The 17,473-nt window shown below is 42.0% G+C and overlaps 2 protein-coding genes across 3 annotated transcripts in view; both read left to right on the top strand.

Annotated features, from left to right (window-relative positions):
- The first annotated feature begins 2,161 nt into the window (after positions 1 to 2,161).
- Positions 2,162 to 4,545, top strand: LOC136750899 (mid1-interacting protein 1-B). 2 transcript variants are annotated; one of them, XM_066706054.1, is made up of 2 exons: positions 2,162 to 2,330; positions 2,955 to 4,545. In XM_066706054.1, the coding sequence occupies exon 2, from the start codon at positions 3,387 to 3,389 to the stop codon at positions 3,852 to 3,854; it is 468 nt and encodes a 155-aa protein (XP_066562151.1). In that variant the 5' UTR covers positions 2,162 to 2,330; positions 2,955 to 3,386; the 3' UTR covers positions 3,855 to 4,545. The 2 variants fall into 2 exon arrangements, with proteins under 2 accessions (XP_066562151.1, XP_066562150.1); XM_066706053.1 differs by having other exon boundaries at positions 2,162 to 2,323.
- Positions 4,546 to 10,310: 5,765 nt separating this feature from the next.
- LOC136750900 (uncharacterized) overlaps positions 10,311 to 17,473 on the top strand; it is a 121,116-nt gene continuing 113,953 nt past the window's right edge. The window contains exons 1-3 of the mRNA XM_066706055.1: positions 10,311 to 10,467; positions 14,376 to 14,428; positions 15,449 to 15,503. Of these exons, the coding sequence (XP_066562152.1) occupies positions 10,384 to 10,467; positions 14,376 to 14,428; positions 15,449 to 15,503 (192 nt within the window). The 5' untranslated portion in view covers positions 10,311 to 10,383. The remainder of the gene's footprint in view (positions 10,468 to 14,375; positions 14,429 to 15,448; positions 15,504 to 17,473) is intronic.

Raw genomic sequence — 17,473 nt, forward strand, 5'->3', positions numbered from 1 at the left:
TGGAAAGCGGTTTCATCCGGCTTCACATTCATTCTGCGCTGATGTCACAGGGGCGGGGGTGGGGGGACTTTGAAATAAAGAGCTGCTATGTTGATGACACATTTTCCTTTGTGAAGCACAGTAGATACACGTTGAATACCTTTTGCCGAGCGTTTACTTATGTGCAGATCTGAGTATTAATGTCTGTTGACATAGGTCGATTTTGACGTCAAGAACCTCACTTTTTTCTGTAAAGAGCATCTGTCAAACTCTGATTTTGAAATTATCAAGAGAAATGAACAGGTTGAAGGCCTACTATACATGGAGAGCAATAAACAATAAACAGCAGCCACACTTTTGGCTCAGTGTAATCTTCAATTTCCTTTCGAAAAGAGACATTTAATCATTCGACAAAAAAAACCCTTTCCAAGCTGCCTGTGTGTACAAGTTAATAAGCATGCAACCTTGATGAGCAAAGTGCCCCTGAGCCATAGCAGGAATCCGGCGCCGTGTCCATCTCTGAGCACAGACACTGCTCCGTTTGCACTGCCAGTAAGAACCCTATTAACAGCCTTTTAATCCCTAAATCTTTAATTGCTTTACTCTCTCATGGCTGTGTGACATCACTGATAATTACCGACTGATCTTTGCCACGCTCTGCGCTAATTCTCTCCCAGTCACAGCTGTATCAAGTACAGCCTGGTGTGCTCAGTCCAAACAGCCAACTCAACACCCTCCCCTTCATTAAGGAAACCCCCATCCCTCTCTATCTCACAGTAATGTACGTTTCCTACACCTCTGGGTGCATTGATACCAAGTATGGTTTCTATAATAATACCAGCCATGCCACCATACCACACACCTGACTGACTGGGACCCAGTCCTGCCTGTACAGTGCACCACATGCGATGGTAATAAAACGTGCAACAAAAAATAATTGTTTCTCTATATACACCTGTCGATAAATTACTCTATCACTTTGTCTATTGTGAGCCGCTTTTCAATACTTTTATTGCATAAACTTGAACTCCAGACAAAGGGATGAATACTTAGACTGAAGTGTGTATGCGTTTAACACTAGGACTCTTAACTTAGGCAATACAGCCAAGACACATACAGCTTAAAGACACCAAAAACAGGATCTCAAACACATGCAACATAGATTACAGGGGATTACGGTGGCTCTAATCTTGAAAGCCGTGGAAACCAGTCCATGCATTATTATTATTATTATTCTGCAACCGCGCTTTCAGCACGAAAGAGCAACTGAGGAGTCTTACTATTTATATCCCCTTCCTGTTTTTGATCTTGTTCATGCACTTGCTGTGAAGCTTTAAGAAAGGGATTGGCACCAACTGGCCTCATCTTTGCAAAAATGAAAGGCTGAACCCTGATAAAAGAGCCGAATTTAAAAACAAACACGTGACCTTCGATGTGCCACACCTTGCCTTTGAAATACTGTTTTATTTGGTGTAGTATTTTACATTTTCATAAAAAAAAACAATTCAATTTTTTAATACTTATGATTAAAATCTTTTAAAATCAATTCTTAAAATCACTTAAAAATGTTAAAATCTTTGTGATTTTAACGAAAAACAAAACAATTAACTTCAAATAAACGTGCCCAAAACAACAAAACAAATGTGATTAAAGCAAAACTGCTCACCAACATAAAAGTCAAATACATTGAAAATAACTGAAAATGCACTGGACAAAATAAAGAAACAATTAAAAAGGTAAAAATAAAAAACAAACAAAAAAGGTCCAATGCATTTAAAATTAAATCCAAAACGGTCAATGTATTTGACAAAAGAATATAACAAAACTAAACCAAAAAAAACCCTAAACAATTAGTGGTTTAAAAACAACTAAATCTTTAAAAACAATTAAGATTCATTTGTAAAATGCCTTTGAAATGCTCAAATTAATTTCCGGCACAGCAAAGTACACCCGCACACCGACGGGTCCTAACCGTGCTGCCCACGTCACACACGCAGTCGCAGCCCGCCCGGCAGTTCAGGGGTTAACCGCTCTGTAACTTGGCAGAACGCGAACCCCCGACAAGCAAGCCCCCTTCTGATTGGCCAGCGAGGACCCAATCGGAGAGCCGCAAAGCGACCTGCTCGACGGCGATTGGCTGAGCCCGGGGGTAAAGGCTGTGGGCTGATGCCGGCGCTCATGAATATTCATGTCCGGGGCTCAGCGCTGCGCTCCGCGGCCGAGCGGCGCGTCTCCCTCCGATGCCATTTTATTTCCCTGCGCAGCCTTGCCTTCAAACAGGTGACGTCCGGACCGGGGAAAGTGCACGGAGGCCCAGGTGTACCCCGCTCTGGCAGACTGGACTGTAAGCGGTTTGTATCTTATTATTACTACTACTACTACAGGGTGTGCGAATGCGTGTGGATGTGGGGGTTGGTGTCTTTATAAGCGCGGTCTCTTCTTCCCCTCCCCCTGCTCTGTGCACACACGGATGCAAACGTTTTCTGATTTATTTATTCGCGATTGTCGTGCAGTCTTGTGTTTAATCATGCACACGGTATCTGGAGGTCGCATGTGTGTTTGCACGATTTCTTTGCACGCAAGTGTGAACGGAGACGATAATTGAGCGGGCTGTCGGGGGTGCAAGCCATGCAAATATTGCAACAGAAGAAATGACGGTTTCACCAAAAAGCAAGCCAAATTCAAATCATCTTCACGTTATATAGCCTATAAATCACAATCGCAGCATTTTGCATCATCGGTAGAGTCCTGATCAATGCGGGGTTATAACTATACTTGATCAGGATTATTGTTTTGTTGTATTTCTTTATAGTCACACCCTAATGTCGTCTGCTATACAAAACCCCTTTCATTCACCTAACACGCCATGCCAGCACTCGCATTGTTTCCACACCCCGTCACTCAAATACGGAAACGGAGGAGGAGCTTTGCGAAGTGGGGAAAAAAAGCCACTAATCCGTTTTGTGTTACTCCAGGTCATTGGGATCCGGCTACAACCTGCAAAAAAAAAACCTGCTGTGGGGAACGCCTTTGCATATAAATACCCGTGTCATCTGGGGTTACTGGGCTTCTGTGAGAATAAACGAATTTACCGAGAAGGAAGCCCTGCGACCCGGCTGAGCGGATTGAGCTGCTGCACAGGAGACCACATGCACGGTGTGCGACGGGGCGTGAAGGCGCAGGGAGGGTTTTAAACACGCTGGAGTAACTGGAAACCATTGCAACCCAGAAAAGCCGGGCCGATTGTACAGCATCAGTAGAGGATCCTACTGGTGCAGAGGAAGCAAGAAAGGGGCGCTTCGTTAATCCGAATTGAAGTGGACTGCATGCACTTTGCTTTGTAATTGCCTCCCTGTCGCCGGCGCAGCGTTGCTTACGGTGCCAGTGTCAGCCGGATCCGTCTCAAGATGATGCAGATCTCCGATTCGTACAACCAGAAGCACTCGCTGTTCAACGCCATGAACCGCTTCATCGGCGCCGTGAACAACATGGACCAGACCGTGATGGTGCCCAGCCTGCTGCGGGACGTGCCTCTGGAGTACGAGGCCAAGGACGAGGTGAACAACCCCATCCGCACGGCCAGCAACGGGGCGGACAGCTACTTCTCCGACAAGGACATGTACAGCTACTACGTGCTGCTCAAGTCCATCCGCAACGACATCGAGTGGGGCGTCCTGCAGGCCGAGGAGCGCAAGAAGGACAAGCTGAGCGCCGGCCCGCTGGAGCTGGAGGAGGCCGGGGAGGAGGACCTGCAGAAGCTCTTCCACGTCCACCTGAGCGGCCTGCACACCGTGCTGTCCAAGCTGACGCGCAAGGCCCACACGCTCACCAACCGCTACAAGCAGGAGATCGGCATCGGCAGCTGGGGCCACTGACGGCCCGGGGCCCGGCACTGAAACTGTCCCAGCGGTGCAAACTGGGGGTTACACCCGGACAAGATGAAGTTCTTCTGAGCGGAGCAGCGCAACCCCAGGGAGTCGGCTTGTTTTCTTTGGGGTCATTTAATTATACCTCATTTTTATTAAAGAGCAAATTTCTGATTTGTACTAGGTGTGGTTGGTCTGTAGTCCCCGTGGTGGAGAGAATGCATCCTTTGTATTTGCACTATTGCTTCCTACCGTTTCTACTAATATATATATTTCTGGAAGAACTAGTACTTGTGTATAAACGTTTAACTTTTTTTTCTGATGTCGTTTTAGGGGTAATTTAAGTATCCAAACGCACAAAGGTGTTTTCTTTTTAATTCCCTACATGGGATACAGGCGCCTGAGCTGAAGACTAGTCTAATGAGGCCGTTCAGTCAAGCTGTACAGCAGGGCTGCCATAGCGCACTGAATGCTTTGCTTAATTGCAACGACGAGGCTGTGAATATTAAGCCAATGACTCTTATGTCTGCATAATCTATGAACTGTCTGGAACCAACCGATAATTCTGTTCTAGAATAATGACGGGTTCCACAGGAGATATTGTATCATAATAAGACCATTCCCCCCCCTGCTTTTATTTTATTTTATTTTTTACATTTTAAAAGATATTGCACATGAAATAAAGGTGTTTAAAACTGCAGTTTGTTTTGTTTTGTATGTTTAACTGTTTGGTACAAATTGAAAAACCTAATGCATTATAGTAACATTTTAAAGTGTATTACTATCAAAGTGCACAGTCGGGAGTAAGTGGCTAATAAAGTATATACTTTCTTCAAGGTATAGAAGTTTGAAATGTGAAAAAAACTACTAAATGCATGGGAGTAGGTTTAGAATGAATGAAGCTGAAAAAAACAAGGTTAAAACGCATGCCTGTTTCCAGTTGCCAATATAAATAATCTCTTTTCACTGATAGGATAAGGATCTGGCCTCTGCTTTACATGGCAACTTTCCATCGCCTTTCATGTGAGAAACAAAACAAGGTAAATGTAGTAAATCAGTCTGAAAGTGTGTATTTAAGTCCACAGTAGTGTGGGAATATTCTGTCCTCTTGGTGAGAAAATTTTTTCAGTAACAAATTTCCCAAGTGACATTTCAGTCACTGTTCAAGTAGCTTTTTGTGGGGGGAGGGGTAGTTTCAGTGTTTCCACTCAACACATTGAACCAACTCGAGTTGTGGAGGGTTATTCGGAGAGAAAATCAACCGCTGTAATAGGCTTTTTAAACAATATGAAATATTTGAATACATTATGCCTTCATTTTCAGAAGTTTAATTTTTCCATAATATAACTCATTTGGCTAATCGGACGTAATGAAGTTAACAGAAAACGTAATCGGAAGTTAGTTAAAATGTCTTTTTCATGTTCGATCTCATTTCGTTCAACACGTTTAAATTTTTCTACTGCTTCTCCCCCACTACTGAGCATTCCCGTGTCCGTGTCAGAGTGCTAGCTGGGCCGGATTCTCGTCTCCCACACAGTGAGACGGGTTGAACAGGTCTGGCTTGCCCTCATACACTGCTTCATTGATTTACACCTCCTTTCTGACCTCAGTCTGCCTGCTGGAGAATTCTCTGATAAAATGTCACATTGTTCCCCAAAGAGCAAAGTAACTTTTCAGGATTGAAGGGAAATTAATCTACCACAATGAGACCTGCATTTGGGGTTGTTAAAATATGATCCCCTGAGGAAAACACCCACAGAGGAACAAATGGTGAATTGTATGCATCAATTATCATTCTTAGGGCCAGGTGTGGTTGCAGCCAGCATGCATTCTGATGTGATGTATTCATTTAGCATTGTCCCTCTCGCCTCCACCACCCCGAATCTCGACTAATTAGCAGCTTTTACCAGGCCGCTGTTGTTCAAAGGACGCCCTTCTCTCCAGCTGGCCTTGGTCGCAGTACAGTACGGCTAGTGGGGGTTCCTGTGTTGTGGCCGGTACAAACAATGCCCAGAGTAGCTGCTCTGAATTAGAATCGGGACCTAGAGCCGCAACATCCCGAAGTCCCAGTTACACCTCAGTTTTTACTCATACGAGCACCTTGCTCTGCTGCATTCTTCTCAGTCGCACGTGTGCTTAAATATTTCCCAACCCAGTTATGTAATGCACAGACATTTAAGTTATGCTAAGATGGGTATCGCTTAGGAAACGTGGATATACATTTGTGGTATGTGATCCATAAATAAGAACTGTATGCAAAAACCGAGTGAATTCCTTTTAGATTGCAGCTATGTTGGTATTTTTAAAGCATCAGCTTCTATATTTGTCTCAAACCCAAATTGAAACGCAAGAAAAAGTCTCTACCTGCAGATTGAGAAGACAGAAAAAGAATTAAAGTATTTTGTAACATTCCTGCGTTCGGTTTTCTTATACATCCAAGCAAGTGAGTACAGATCGAGAACGTTCTGCCCTACACAGCACCAAGCGGAAGTCTACATGGCCAGCCTGGCTCGGTCACATAGTTCGTGTTTTGTTAGTAAGGGCATTTCTGTCTGCACAAACCCCCAAACCAAGCCATTAAACGTATGGATCCTTTCATATATCACTTCCTGAATTTAGTCCTGTGAGCCACACACACACACACAACTTCAAAGCATTCTCCCAAAACTCCACATTTAATTTTTTGTGTGAAATTGAAATAAGTCACACACATTAACGACTAGCAGGGCCAGGATAGTATTTTCTTTTTTTAGATGTTGCACCTTAACTTCACAGGGCCGGCTCTGCATTACCAGACAAGGGGACTGGTTGTCTGAGTTGCAGTAATGAGCTGCGTGTCGTCTCCAGCGTGTTCAGCGCGGTGCTGATTAGAAGAACCATCCTGGCTCTCTCAGCTGCCCTGGACGGTGACCAATGGGCCTGCATCCAGAAAAGTGTCAGAGGATGCTCCGCTGCCTTCCCAAAGCTATGTTTTAATGAAGTGCACATCAGAGCTTCCCTAAACTGAGGGGAGACCAGCCAGTCCGCAGGTTGGTTTGCCAGCCCCGAATTTGTTTACCACATTTTCTGCAGGCTGTCATCGCGAGCTGCACCGAGCGAACGCCGTCATCGGAGCGGTTAACGTGGAGGGAGAGTCGATGGAAGATAAAGCGTTCCGGTTTGGTTTCCTGTGACGTTATCTCGAAGGAGGTGAAAGTGGCGGGACGGGGTTATCCCCTCACAGGTCAGAGGTCGTGGCTGCCCGCACTCGGCTGAAACGACAGCCCTCTGCAGCTGGTGGGAACAGCAGACTGCACCGATGTGGTCGTTCTTCATTGTCCTGCCTTCCATGCGTGCTATGTATAGAACACATATATTTCCCCTTGGCTTGTAAACCCCAGGGAATAAACGTCGTACTTTTAGCAGATGGCACAGAAACACGCAGGCGATACGATTCCTATTTTTTGGTTTGCTTGCTTTTTTCCGTAGCTGGACGTCTCCTGCATTTTTTTGGGATTGTCTTCAGATGAAAAATGTTAGCCGGCTATCCGAGCTACAGAACTGCCACAGTTTGAGATGCTCTGAGCAATTAAAGGCAGTTGAGACGTTGAATTCATCCTTTCCGGTTACTGAGAAAGATTACAGATTCTATATAATGTATGTTTAATGTATTGTGAGATTTGAGAAATGTGAGAATTAAACCGAATTTATCCTAATTACACAAGATGAACAGCACTAGTGCACAGGTGTGTAATAAATCTTGTCTGAGTCTGTATGCTAGTGGAAGATTTGGAAGCAGGGCCAGCTTTCTTAGTGGTCTTCAACCTCTGCCAGCAAGTGGATGAAGACGAATCAGACTGAATAAACAAGATTCCTCTGATCTTACAAGGTTACAGAGCTTAGAGAGAGTTTTACCTAAAAGGGGAAATAAAATAAATACATCTATAATGTAAATTGTTGATTGTTATCCAATTTCATCTCTTATATTTGCATATTATTTAACACAACATGCACACACTGACTATTACATTTTATGGGTTTCCTTGGTGGTGCTTGTTGGTGCATCTTGTCCTGTGGATTCCTTACAGTACAGGAGATCAGAATAAAGCCTACAAATATTTACACCGAATCAACTTTGTCAAGACTCGTGGAAACTATTTCATGTAACTCACCAACCTAACCTTGATCTTTTTATTTTCAAAGCAGAATTCATTAAAAAAAAAATTCTCTCCAATAAAACTTAATGACACTGAATCTAAACCTCTTAAGTGCTCCGCATGTGCAGCCTTTGCCTAGAATGAGAGCAAACAGGGCATTGAAATTTTCAGCGGCGCAGATTTGACTTCCTGCAATTACATCTTTATTGTGAGTCATACATAGATGATAGATATGTACGCCAGCAACAGCAAAAAATAAATAACGTTGTCAGATTATTCTCGTGCTCTATAAAGGTTAACTGTTTTTAATTCGGCTCTTGGCTCTGTGGACCCCAGTGCTCATTTATACATCAGATGGATTTATCAGAAATTAATTCAAAGATTAGGAATTTGTAACAAGTCTGTGATGATAGCTTAATTTTAATGCAAAATTGCTTGAATACTGAAGCAACATGACTTGTAAAGCCTTACCATAGGTGCTTACAAACAAAAGCTGTGCTATAAATTCATTAAAATGTGTTTTTGGATTAAATATATTTATCAGTATATTCCAATATTCAAATATTTGGTAGAGGCATTCATTCAATTTGATTTTTAGTTAATGTATGTACCAGTACCTGTGCCAGGGGACAAGGGGGTCGGAAATTTAATCAAATGTGGATATCTGAAAAGTATTAAAAATATTCTGGCATAACTATATTGGTTGGTACTGATTTTCTGATTTATTTCGCTCTGATTATTGTCAGTACTCAAGCCAGTTTTCGATAGATAGCAAATCCCAGACAGTCAAAAGTCTAATCTGTATATTAAAAGGTCGTCCATGCATGCCTTTAATAGGATGCCTAAATAAATAGTATTACTGCTTTGCAAGGCAGCCAACACTGACACAAACCAAATGAAGTTCGGCTTCAGGAGATCATACAAATCCATCTACGTAGTTGTGACAAAGTTTTTGATAGCAATTACATGAAAATAAAAATGAATACATTAAAATATTCATTAAAATTGTATCAGTGACAGGAAATAAACTAGGTATAAAATTCCAGGCAGACTACATTTTGTATGTCTTATTAACAAGCGATATTTGTATACACACTTACAGCAAACAATTTAGTACAGGATTAATAAATTATAACATCACACAATTATGACAATTATCATAAAATACTTGCAGATGATGCAGAATCTCACTACCCTGAAATTCTTGTACATCTATTTTCAGTAGACACAGGGCACCAGTCAGGGTAAGGACGCTAGTTCATCACACACATGAATAACCTGGTTTTGCTGTGTGGCTGTTATTCCTGGAACAACATTACAGAGATGGTCAAGGTTAGGATAAAGGTTAGGTCCAGGTTAAATTGTTCCAGAAACTGCAACTGATTACATAAGGACAGTGTGACCTGGAAAGTGACTGTAATGGACCAAGCCCTGTTCTTGCCCGCTATGCTCACTGTGTTCTGGCGAGGTGAAGGTCTGATGGCATCTATTTGCAAAGAGGAATCCCTCTCCCACACTGGCTGATAAACACACACCCAGACCAGTTGTGTACTGGTCACGTGAAAAGCAGCTATACTATGGGCCAAAGATAAGGATGCATCACTTTTCCCCTATGGCACGCTATTGCTCTCTGTGACACTTAAATGACTGATGAGCCGCCGCTCTTACAAAATCTACAGGTTGAATAATCGAACCATTGAAGTACAGAGAGGTGGAGGAAGGCTTTGTCAGGCGTTTACCTGCCAGGGTAAACAGACAAAGGAAAACACACACACACACACGGATGGGAACACACAGAAGAACCATATGACTCAATGTGGGCGACAAGAACACAAGATTGATCTGTATCTAATATATTCTGTAAAAATATATTACCTTTATTGGTCGCACATGAGACTTAGGCCTCGTCCCGTATGTCTCGTGTGGGAATTTGTGCTCTGTTTTACCACACTTAATTACTCTTGGGAGACATTTCCACTGTATGATCAATAATATTTAATACCAGACATTCACTCCTCCCACAGCTTTTGCACACACAACTTTGTGCAATGATTCTGCCTCATAGACAATATAGGTTACTTATATTATGTATTTTATGTTTGACCTGGTATCACCCCCACATTATTCTTGCAAATCCATTCCCCATTTAGCTATTGAAACCATATGCAGCAACGAACCAGAATAATAAATACATTATTTTAGTTATGCAGCGATTTTGTGAATTGACCCTGCAAGCAAAAGCCGTCAGAAACGCAAGCTTCTGCGATTGTGCGTTTTAGAAGTCGCCGTTATCTCTACTGTTTTGTCCCTCTTCGGGCGCTGTAGGAAATGTAGGATGTAGTAGTACACATGAATTACAATTACCCGAGCATCAAAATATTGAACTAAAGCTGTAGTTTGCAATGGAAACGCGACAGAATACACAAAATAACAACGGCAGTAGTCGCTGTACTCTATTTAATACAGATTCTGACGACTACCGATGTGTAAGTACAAGAAAAGCATGTGAAGTAACTGTTTTACAGGCACATCTATCAGGCCGTATACTAGCATTTCTCTCATGTTTTTAATTTTTCACAGGCATTTGCGCTGTCCCTGTCGTCGTTTTAAACATTGCCGTCTTGCACAATTTTGACATGGTGAATAATTACTTTTATGATGTTAACTTTAAAATCTCGGAAGCCTTAAACACTTCAATTTTTCAGTGATTAGTAATCTTGGGATGCACTGGAAGTAGGTCTGGTTTTCCAGCCTGTATCCAACTGGAAATGTAAATACTAGTCACTACAGACGTGAGCAGAGATACACATCTATTCCTAACACAGCTGTGCTGTTACGATAATCAGTTTCAGCTCCCATTACGTTCACAGTTACAAGGATGTTTCAGTCTTTCAAATTATGCCATACATTTCACCATTATACACATCACAGTTTACCCATAAGATTATTATTATTATGACTGGGTATTATTATTGTTTGGGACCTGCATTGTAAGAGGGGTTCATTTAGAATGTTTTGTTTTTTGGAATTGTGCCTTCTAAACAGAACGGGCAAATACAGGGTGTCATTCTGGACAGTTTACTATGCTGTTACTATAATCTAAAGCTCAGAGCACTTTGTTATTCTTTCCACACCCAGTCATAAACAAAATTGGCCGAAAAATGTGTCAGTGTAATGAGGGTTTATATATTAAGCGGTAGGTAAAGCTCCCTAATTAATCAATTAAACTAAGACCGAATCAAACACGGAGGAAAGTATGTGACTGTGTTGGAAACCAGATTTGTGCTGGAAAATATGTGCATTTTCCCTTGTCCTGCAGGGTGGAGTTGTAAATGAGATGCGTCATTGCACTGAAGATTTTGGTGACCTAGTCTTAACAAAAGACTTTTCAGCTGGATTTTCATTTGGTTTTGATTATAGATGTGTTTATTTCCACTCCCCCAAAACAGCTACTGATGAAAATGACTGATATGAAGTGTCTCTCCGGCTAATGAACATAGTTTACTTCAGTGGGGTCGTGTTATTGAAATATAGAAGGAAACCTGGAAGTCTAATTGGGTTTTTATTATTTTTTTAAAGGGCACAGGTTTGTAGTGCTGATAATTAGGTTACACAGATGGTTGTTTTTGTCTTGTTAGCACAAAAATAATGTATATTTTTAGGATTGAAATAGTTGTACACACTGCTCTGTTTTTGCATGTGAATAACAGGGACGCAGGTGTGCTACAGCAGTAGTGGGTGTGCAGGGCCTCTGAAAGGCACAAGAGAGACTAGTCTGCCGAGCTATAAGCAGTTTGATGTTGCTGGTCAAGTGGCTGCTGCTTTTAACATCAGTTTTGAAGGAGGAACATGTGTTCAGCAGCCTAGAATCCCTTTCTGGTTTCTGGTCGTTCGGCTGGTTGCAATCATCATTCATGGGAAGGAAGGGCTTTTACTGATCATTCGCGCTGGTCCTTGCAGGTGAAATGCCATGATAAGACTCGTGGCTCAAAGAATGACAGGTAATTGTGATGAAGCAGGTGAAAGATTTCAATAACAATATCACAAAAAATGGCTGTGGTGGTTTCTTAAGCCTCCTAATTTTCAAACTATCTGCCAAATGATTACATTTGCGCTACTAGAGGCTGAATCAGGCGGTCATTTATTGGAAATGGGATGCAGGCAGTGAAGCACACACACCAGACAATGTGTCAGCCACCCTGTCACTGCCTGAGCTCATGTGGATTGCTGTGCAAGATGAGCTGTGTATAATAGCTGTAGGCCCATCTGTCTTTGTAGTACAGTACATGTAATTTTGTCTCCAGCTCTTCCTCCCTTATCAAAAACGTATCATGCCGGCTGTGAACCCTTCTCCTGACTGGCAACACAAAAAAAAGAAAGAAATGAGCCCCCTACACATCTCGCTCTGTGATTCTGTCATCTACGCTCTCAAAGCTAAAGATAAAAGATGACATGGCAGATTAGTTTCACGAGGGTCGGCATTGTGTGAACTGAAGAGCTGTTCCTCAACTGGCGTGTTACTTTTGGGGAACGACATGCCAGTCTTCAAGCCAGCCTGGTGTTATAACGTGCATCCCCTATTGTGCATTTAAATGAAAATGGTGAAAGAAAGAAAGGAAAAAAAACCTTCAGCAGGCGAACTTTCCTTTCCTGCACTGTGATTAAACCGAACTCCCAAATCAGTGCTGTGTGTTGTAGCGCGTGTGAGACTTATTAAGGTACGCCACAGCATAGAAGAGATGCTCGTTTGCCATCTGATAACAGGCTTCCATAACAGATATCCATAACTTCAAACACTCAGTCATACAGTCATCACGGATACAGTAATAAAACCAACTTAGTCTGGTAAATTGTCGGCATCACTCTTCATAAGTGGTAGCAGAAGATAGCCGTATTGAGATTAAGACATCTAATTCTTTCATCCCTTAAACATTCATTAATGTATTCTGTTACAACCTTGTTTTTGTTCTTTTCTCCTCTCTACTGATTAATTCAACTCTGTGAACATTTCTGCTTTGATGAGAAGTTTTTTCCCCCCCTCCACTGTCTCATTTACATGGTAGTTACACTAAGAGCAGCTCAGAATCGTTAGTTCAGTTTCAGCCCCCTGTTCTTAGAATTTGACTTGTTACCTATTTTCCATGTTAGGTTTAGTTTCTGTTTTGTTTTGTGTTACACTGACCACAGTGTGCTCCTAGCATAGATGAATTAGCCTATTATAATTAAAAGATTAAAACATTATTCCACCTGAAGCTAACTTAAAAAGATTTGCCCTTCCCAGTATTAAGATGTATATATAAAAAACCTACACAGGCAAGCAAAAGACAACATTAATTTTAAAGCACTGAAGTGAGGCAGTGCAAAATGTATTCCAGTACATGTATGTTATGTGGTAGAAGCTGAAAATTTGGGAACATTTAAAGTCAGACTGGATAGGATCCTTGGATCACTCAGTTAATGGACACCAAACGAGTACGATGGGTCAAATGCCCTCCTCTCGTTTGTAAACTTTCTTATGTTCTTGTTTTTAGTATTAAAGAAATTAAGAATTTGTCTTGTGTATTATGTGGGGCAAATATGAAAAATGCTATTCTGGGAGGATTTTACCTTTATGTCCGATTGACAGTTATGTAAAAATATATATATTTCATTGGGGATTAGCACTAAATGTAGCATGGGGCTAAGTGTACTGGTACTGGAGTGCTTTTAAAACACATGCTTATCAAAGTGTTTTTCGTCAGAAGGCTCATTGCTATGAAACACACGTCATTCTGAGAAGAAGACTTTCAACCCTGTAGTCATTTATGAGATGCCTTTATCCAAGGTGACTTACATGGATTTACAAACACTAACATACAATGTTATGTATATATACAACAGTACAAGGGTAACAACACAAGTAAAAGAAACAAAACAAAACATCCATACATTCAATTGTGAAGTAGACATTTTTAGAACAGTTTTTATGGTTATAAATTCCCTGAGAGGTTTAAATGTGAAGGGCATCGGCATTTGCGCTGCTTTTTGTATATGCTATTTAAGACTGCTTGTAGTTTGTTTCTGGACTTTGATCACAGAAATAGGAGTTTCAATGTATTTTTTCAATTGTACAGCTGCTGACATTTTAATTATGGTGCGTGTATCAGAAATCATTCCAGCATTATAATAAGTATATGAAAAGCTGTTAAGATTACATCTAACTTCCTCTGAATCCAATCAGAAAAATCAGATTTAGTTAACAGAGAATTGAACAGATCTGTGTTTTTGTTTCTGTGTAAAATATAGACTTTTGCTCAATTTCAACAGACACCGTTATTACACAGTAAAGTATTATAGTATGTTTTCACTATGTGTTTTATTGTTGTAATGACAATATGGTGATTTGTATTCTCAGGTGATGATAATTGCAGTGAAAAGGGCAACAGCAACATTCTCTTTGATAGGATGGTGAGTATCTGATTTTTTTGGTAGTTTTAAATTTTAAATCCATGAATTATATCTAAAGCATCTATATCCCCAAAATAGTTAATCTTTCCATGGCTTATGAAGATAACTATTCTTTTTTGCTTGAATGGCAAACTGTAAGCACCCATGGAACTGGGAGCCAGGGGGTTAATGAAAATGACGGCATTAAATCTCAATAGCAGAACTGCTGTCTGCGTGTTTCCAGGCACGGCCTATTCACTCATATTCAAACAGAGAGATATCGATCTTAGTTAGCATTGTAACCTCTGAAACTCCTGGTACAGGTGTTATTTGTTCGGTTTCCCTTTGTCTACCACTAAGATTAGGCCTCACAAAACGGCGTAATTGTGTTGGTCTTGATGAATGAAATGATTGGACGTTTATGCTAACTAGCGACTGTAAAAAGAGAACGAGGTGTGAATATAGCCTCTCAGCCCTGACACGCACTTCTCTCAAGGCTATAATTTGAAGACAGTGCGTACTCGGTTCGAGCACATTTCCATTGACACTTTTTATGTGATGTCAGGAATAAAAAAGGGATTTTATTATTTTTAAATTAGATAAAGACATTCGAATTATATTAGCCCCAGGTATGTAAAACACTCAAAAGACATTTTCTAATTTATCTAAGTGGTGTCACACAGGTAGATCCTGTAGATAATTGCATTCCATGAGCTGGATTTACCTCGAAGATAGACATTGCCTAGAAGTTTCTGTTTCTCTCTCGCTATGATTGGATCTTAAAGCATTTACAGTTTAAAAATGAAACCAAACAGCCTAGAAAAAATAGGGAACAGACACATCTTCTAGAAACTTCATTTCACCCATACAGACACTTACAGGGCAATACAGTACCTGAATCAGGCCAGAGAATAATTTAAATTTTAATCTTGAAAAAGAGAAAAAAAATACCTGTTTGAGGTTTTCATAAGCATTAATAGTTCATCCCTTAAACAGAGATCTCCATTTTATCTTTCTAATTTCCCTCTGGTTCATTTGCAGCCTCTGTATGCTGCTTGTGATCTGGCTCCTCCGCAGGTACCACTCCTTGGCACAGGTAGGACGGACTTCCTTTCTACTTCCACCCACTGCACAGCCAGATTCGTTTAAGCCATTACACGGCCCAACTCCCTGAGGGTTTCCATTTCATTTCCAAGAGCGTTGTGTTCCTAAAGCTGGGGGGAGGTCTGGCACAGCATGCAGGTCTAGTGGTCTGCCGTTAACATCCCCCGTATGTATGATTGCACAAATAATTGTACAAATAATGTTTTCAAGAACAATACATTCACTTCAGACACATGTGTGTATGTAGATAGTGATGGGAAAGCATAATTCTGCTAGTTTCTTTATTTTGTGAGCAAGTTCAGTGTGGATTTTATTTTTAATGACATGACTGTAGCCATAGCTGTGGCTCTGTTACCAGCTTGTTATCGCATGCACGACCTTTATTTTCATCCCAGGTATAAATTGGCAAGCGTCTTTGTTAGATGTCAGATATTTATAGAGATGAAAAGGACAGGGAGGAGAAATAAATCTTCTAGATTTCAAAATGTTTATAATAAGACCTATTTCTTCAGTATTGTACAGCATTCAAAATAGATGGGTCAGTTTTACAAAGAGTGATTGGTACAGTAAGAAACTAAATTACATAACAAAAGGGGTGAACGTATTAAAGGTTAACTTCATCTCATTTAGATTGAAAACCCCTCGCTATAGGAATAGGTGTTTGTAAAGATGTATAGCATATTTCGACAAACAGAAAAAATCCGCCAGTTACGGAATGAATGAATATCCCCGCGGCGAACACATGATTAAAATATGGTTTCTGCCACAAGTGATTTAGCATTAAGCGAAGGAGGGAGAGTGAATGATGTTGACAGCATTAAGGCGGCAGATCTGAGTGTAAATAAACCTGGGGACCTGATCCAGCAGTTGAGGAGTTAAAGGATTTAGGCAGCTTTTCATCTCGCTGTGCACCGCAGATAAATGAAATAGCCTTCTCTGATCATTTCAGCCCCTGAAAATGGGCTGTGTGCTCTCTCTCTCTCTCTCTCTCTCTCTCCCTCCCTCCTGGAGGCATGCAAAAAATATTAATAATATTGGCAGCTTGAGTTGTGCTGTGTTTTCCCCATGAGTCTGGCTGGTTTACAAGAGAACAGGGGAGAGGGAGGGAGGGAGGTAGGTGGGTGGGCAGGGGAGTTGTAATTGCTGCCTCTGCAGAGGCGTGAGAGCGCTTTGAAATCTCATCCCCGGCGCTCTCAGCATTCAGGCCCGGGCTTCCAGCGGCACGGGGCACATTAAAGACATCTCCCTGCGCTCTCGGAGATTGGCGAGGAGCACTTAATCTTGCGCAGCAGCTTTCGGGTGGCATGGGACTGATAAGGGAGGTGAGGGGAATGCGCTATTGTGGCGCCTCGCGTCTTGCCGGAGCCGTGAGTCAGCGCCGGAGCGCTCGCTGTCCTTTGTGCAGCTCCCGTGCTCCGCGGCGTCAGGGCTGGATAAAAAATTGATTCCCTGACACAGCGGAGAACATGATTTGCTCGTAAGCTTCCTAATCATCCCCATCGAGCCAGGTGGTCTGTGGCGGTGCGCGGCACTGCGGAGAGCCGCCGAGATGACAGGTGCGGGGTGATGAACAGCCCGCGCGGCTCAGCCTCATTAGAGCCACGGAGCTGTGAGCACCAACATGCCCGCTGTAGTCAAACACTGACACCTCAGCCTGCTTCTCACACACACACACTCACACTTACACACATACACACACACTCTCACACTCCACTGGCAATGTGACACCAGCACAAACAGTACCTTAAAGCACACAAACCACGCACTCGGCCCCTCACCCTCACACACGCACCCCTGCAGACACATCCGCACGTATCGCAAACATGACAGCCGGCTGAGAGACGCACGCATTGCCCTTGGCAGACGCACGCTGACCACGAACGCGAACAGACCCCGTGAGGATGTTCGCATACAAACGGCTTACCTTTTCTCTCAATGCCCCCCTCCCACCCCATCCCCCTT

Source organism: Amia ocellicauda, chromosome 6 (assembly GCF_036373705.1).
Source record: "Amia ocellicauda isolate fAmiCal2 chromosome 6, fAmiCal2.hap1, whole genome shotgun sequence".
Taxonomy (NCBI): Eukaryota; Metazoa; Chordata; class Actinopteri; order Amiiformes; family Amiidae; genus Amia; species Amia ocellicauda.

Coding starts and splice junctions, on each gene's coding strand:
- LOC136750899 (XM_066706054.1), top strand. CDS start 3,387: ATGATGCAGATCTCCGATTCGTACAACCAGAAGCACTCGCTGTTCAAC.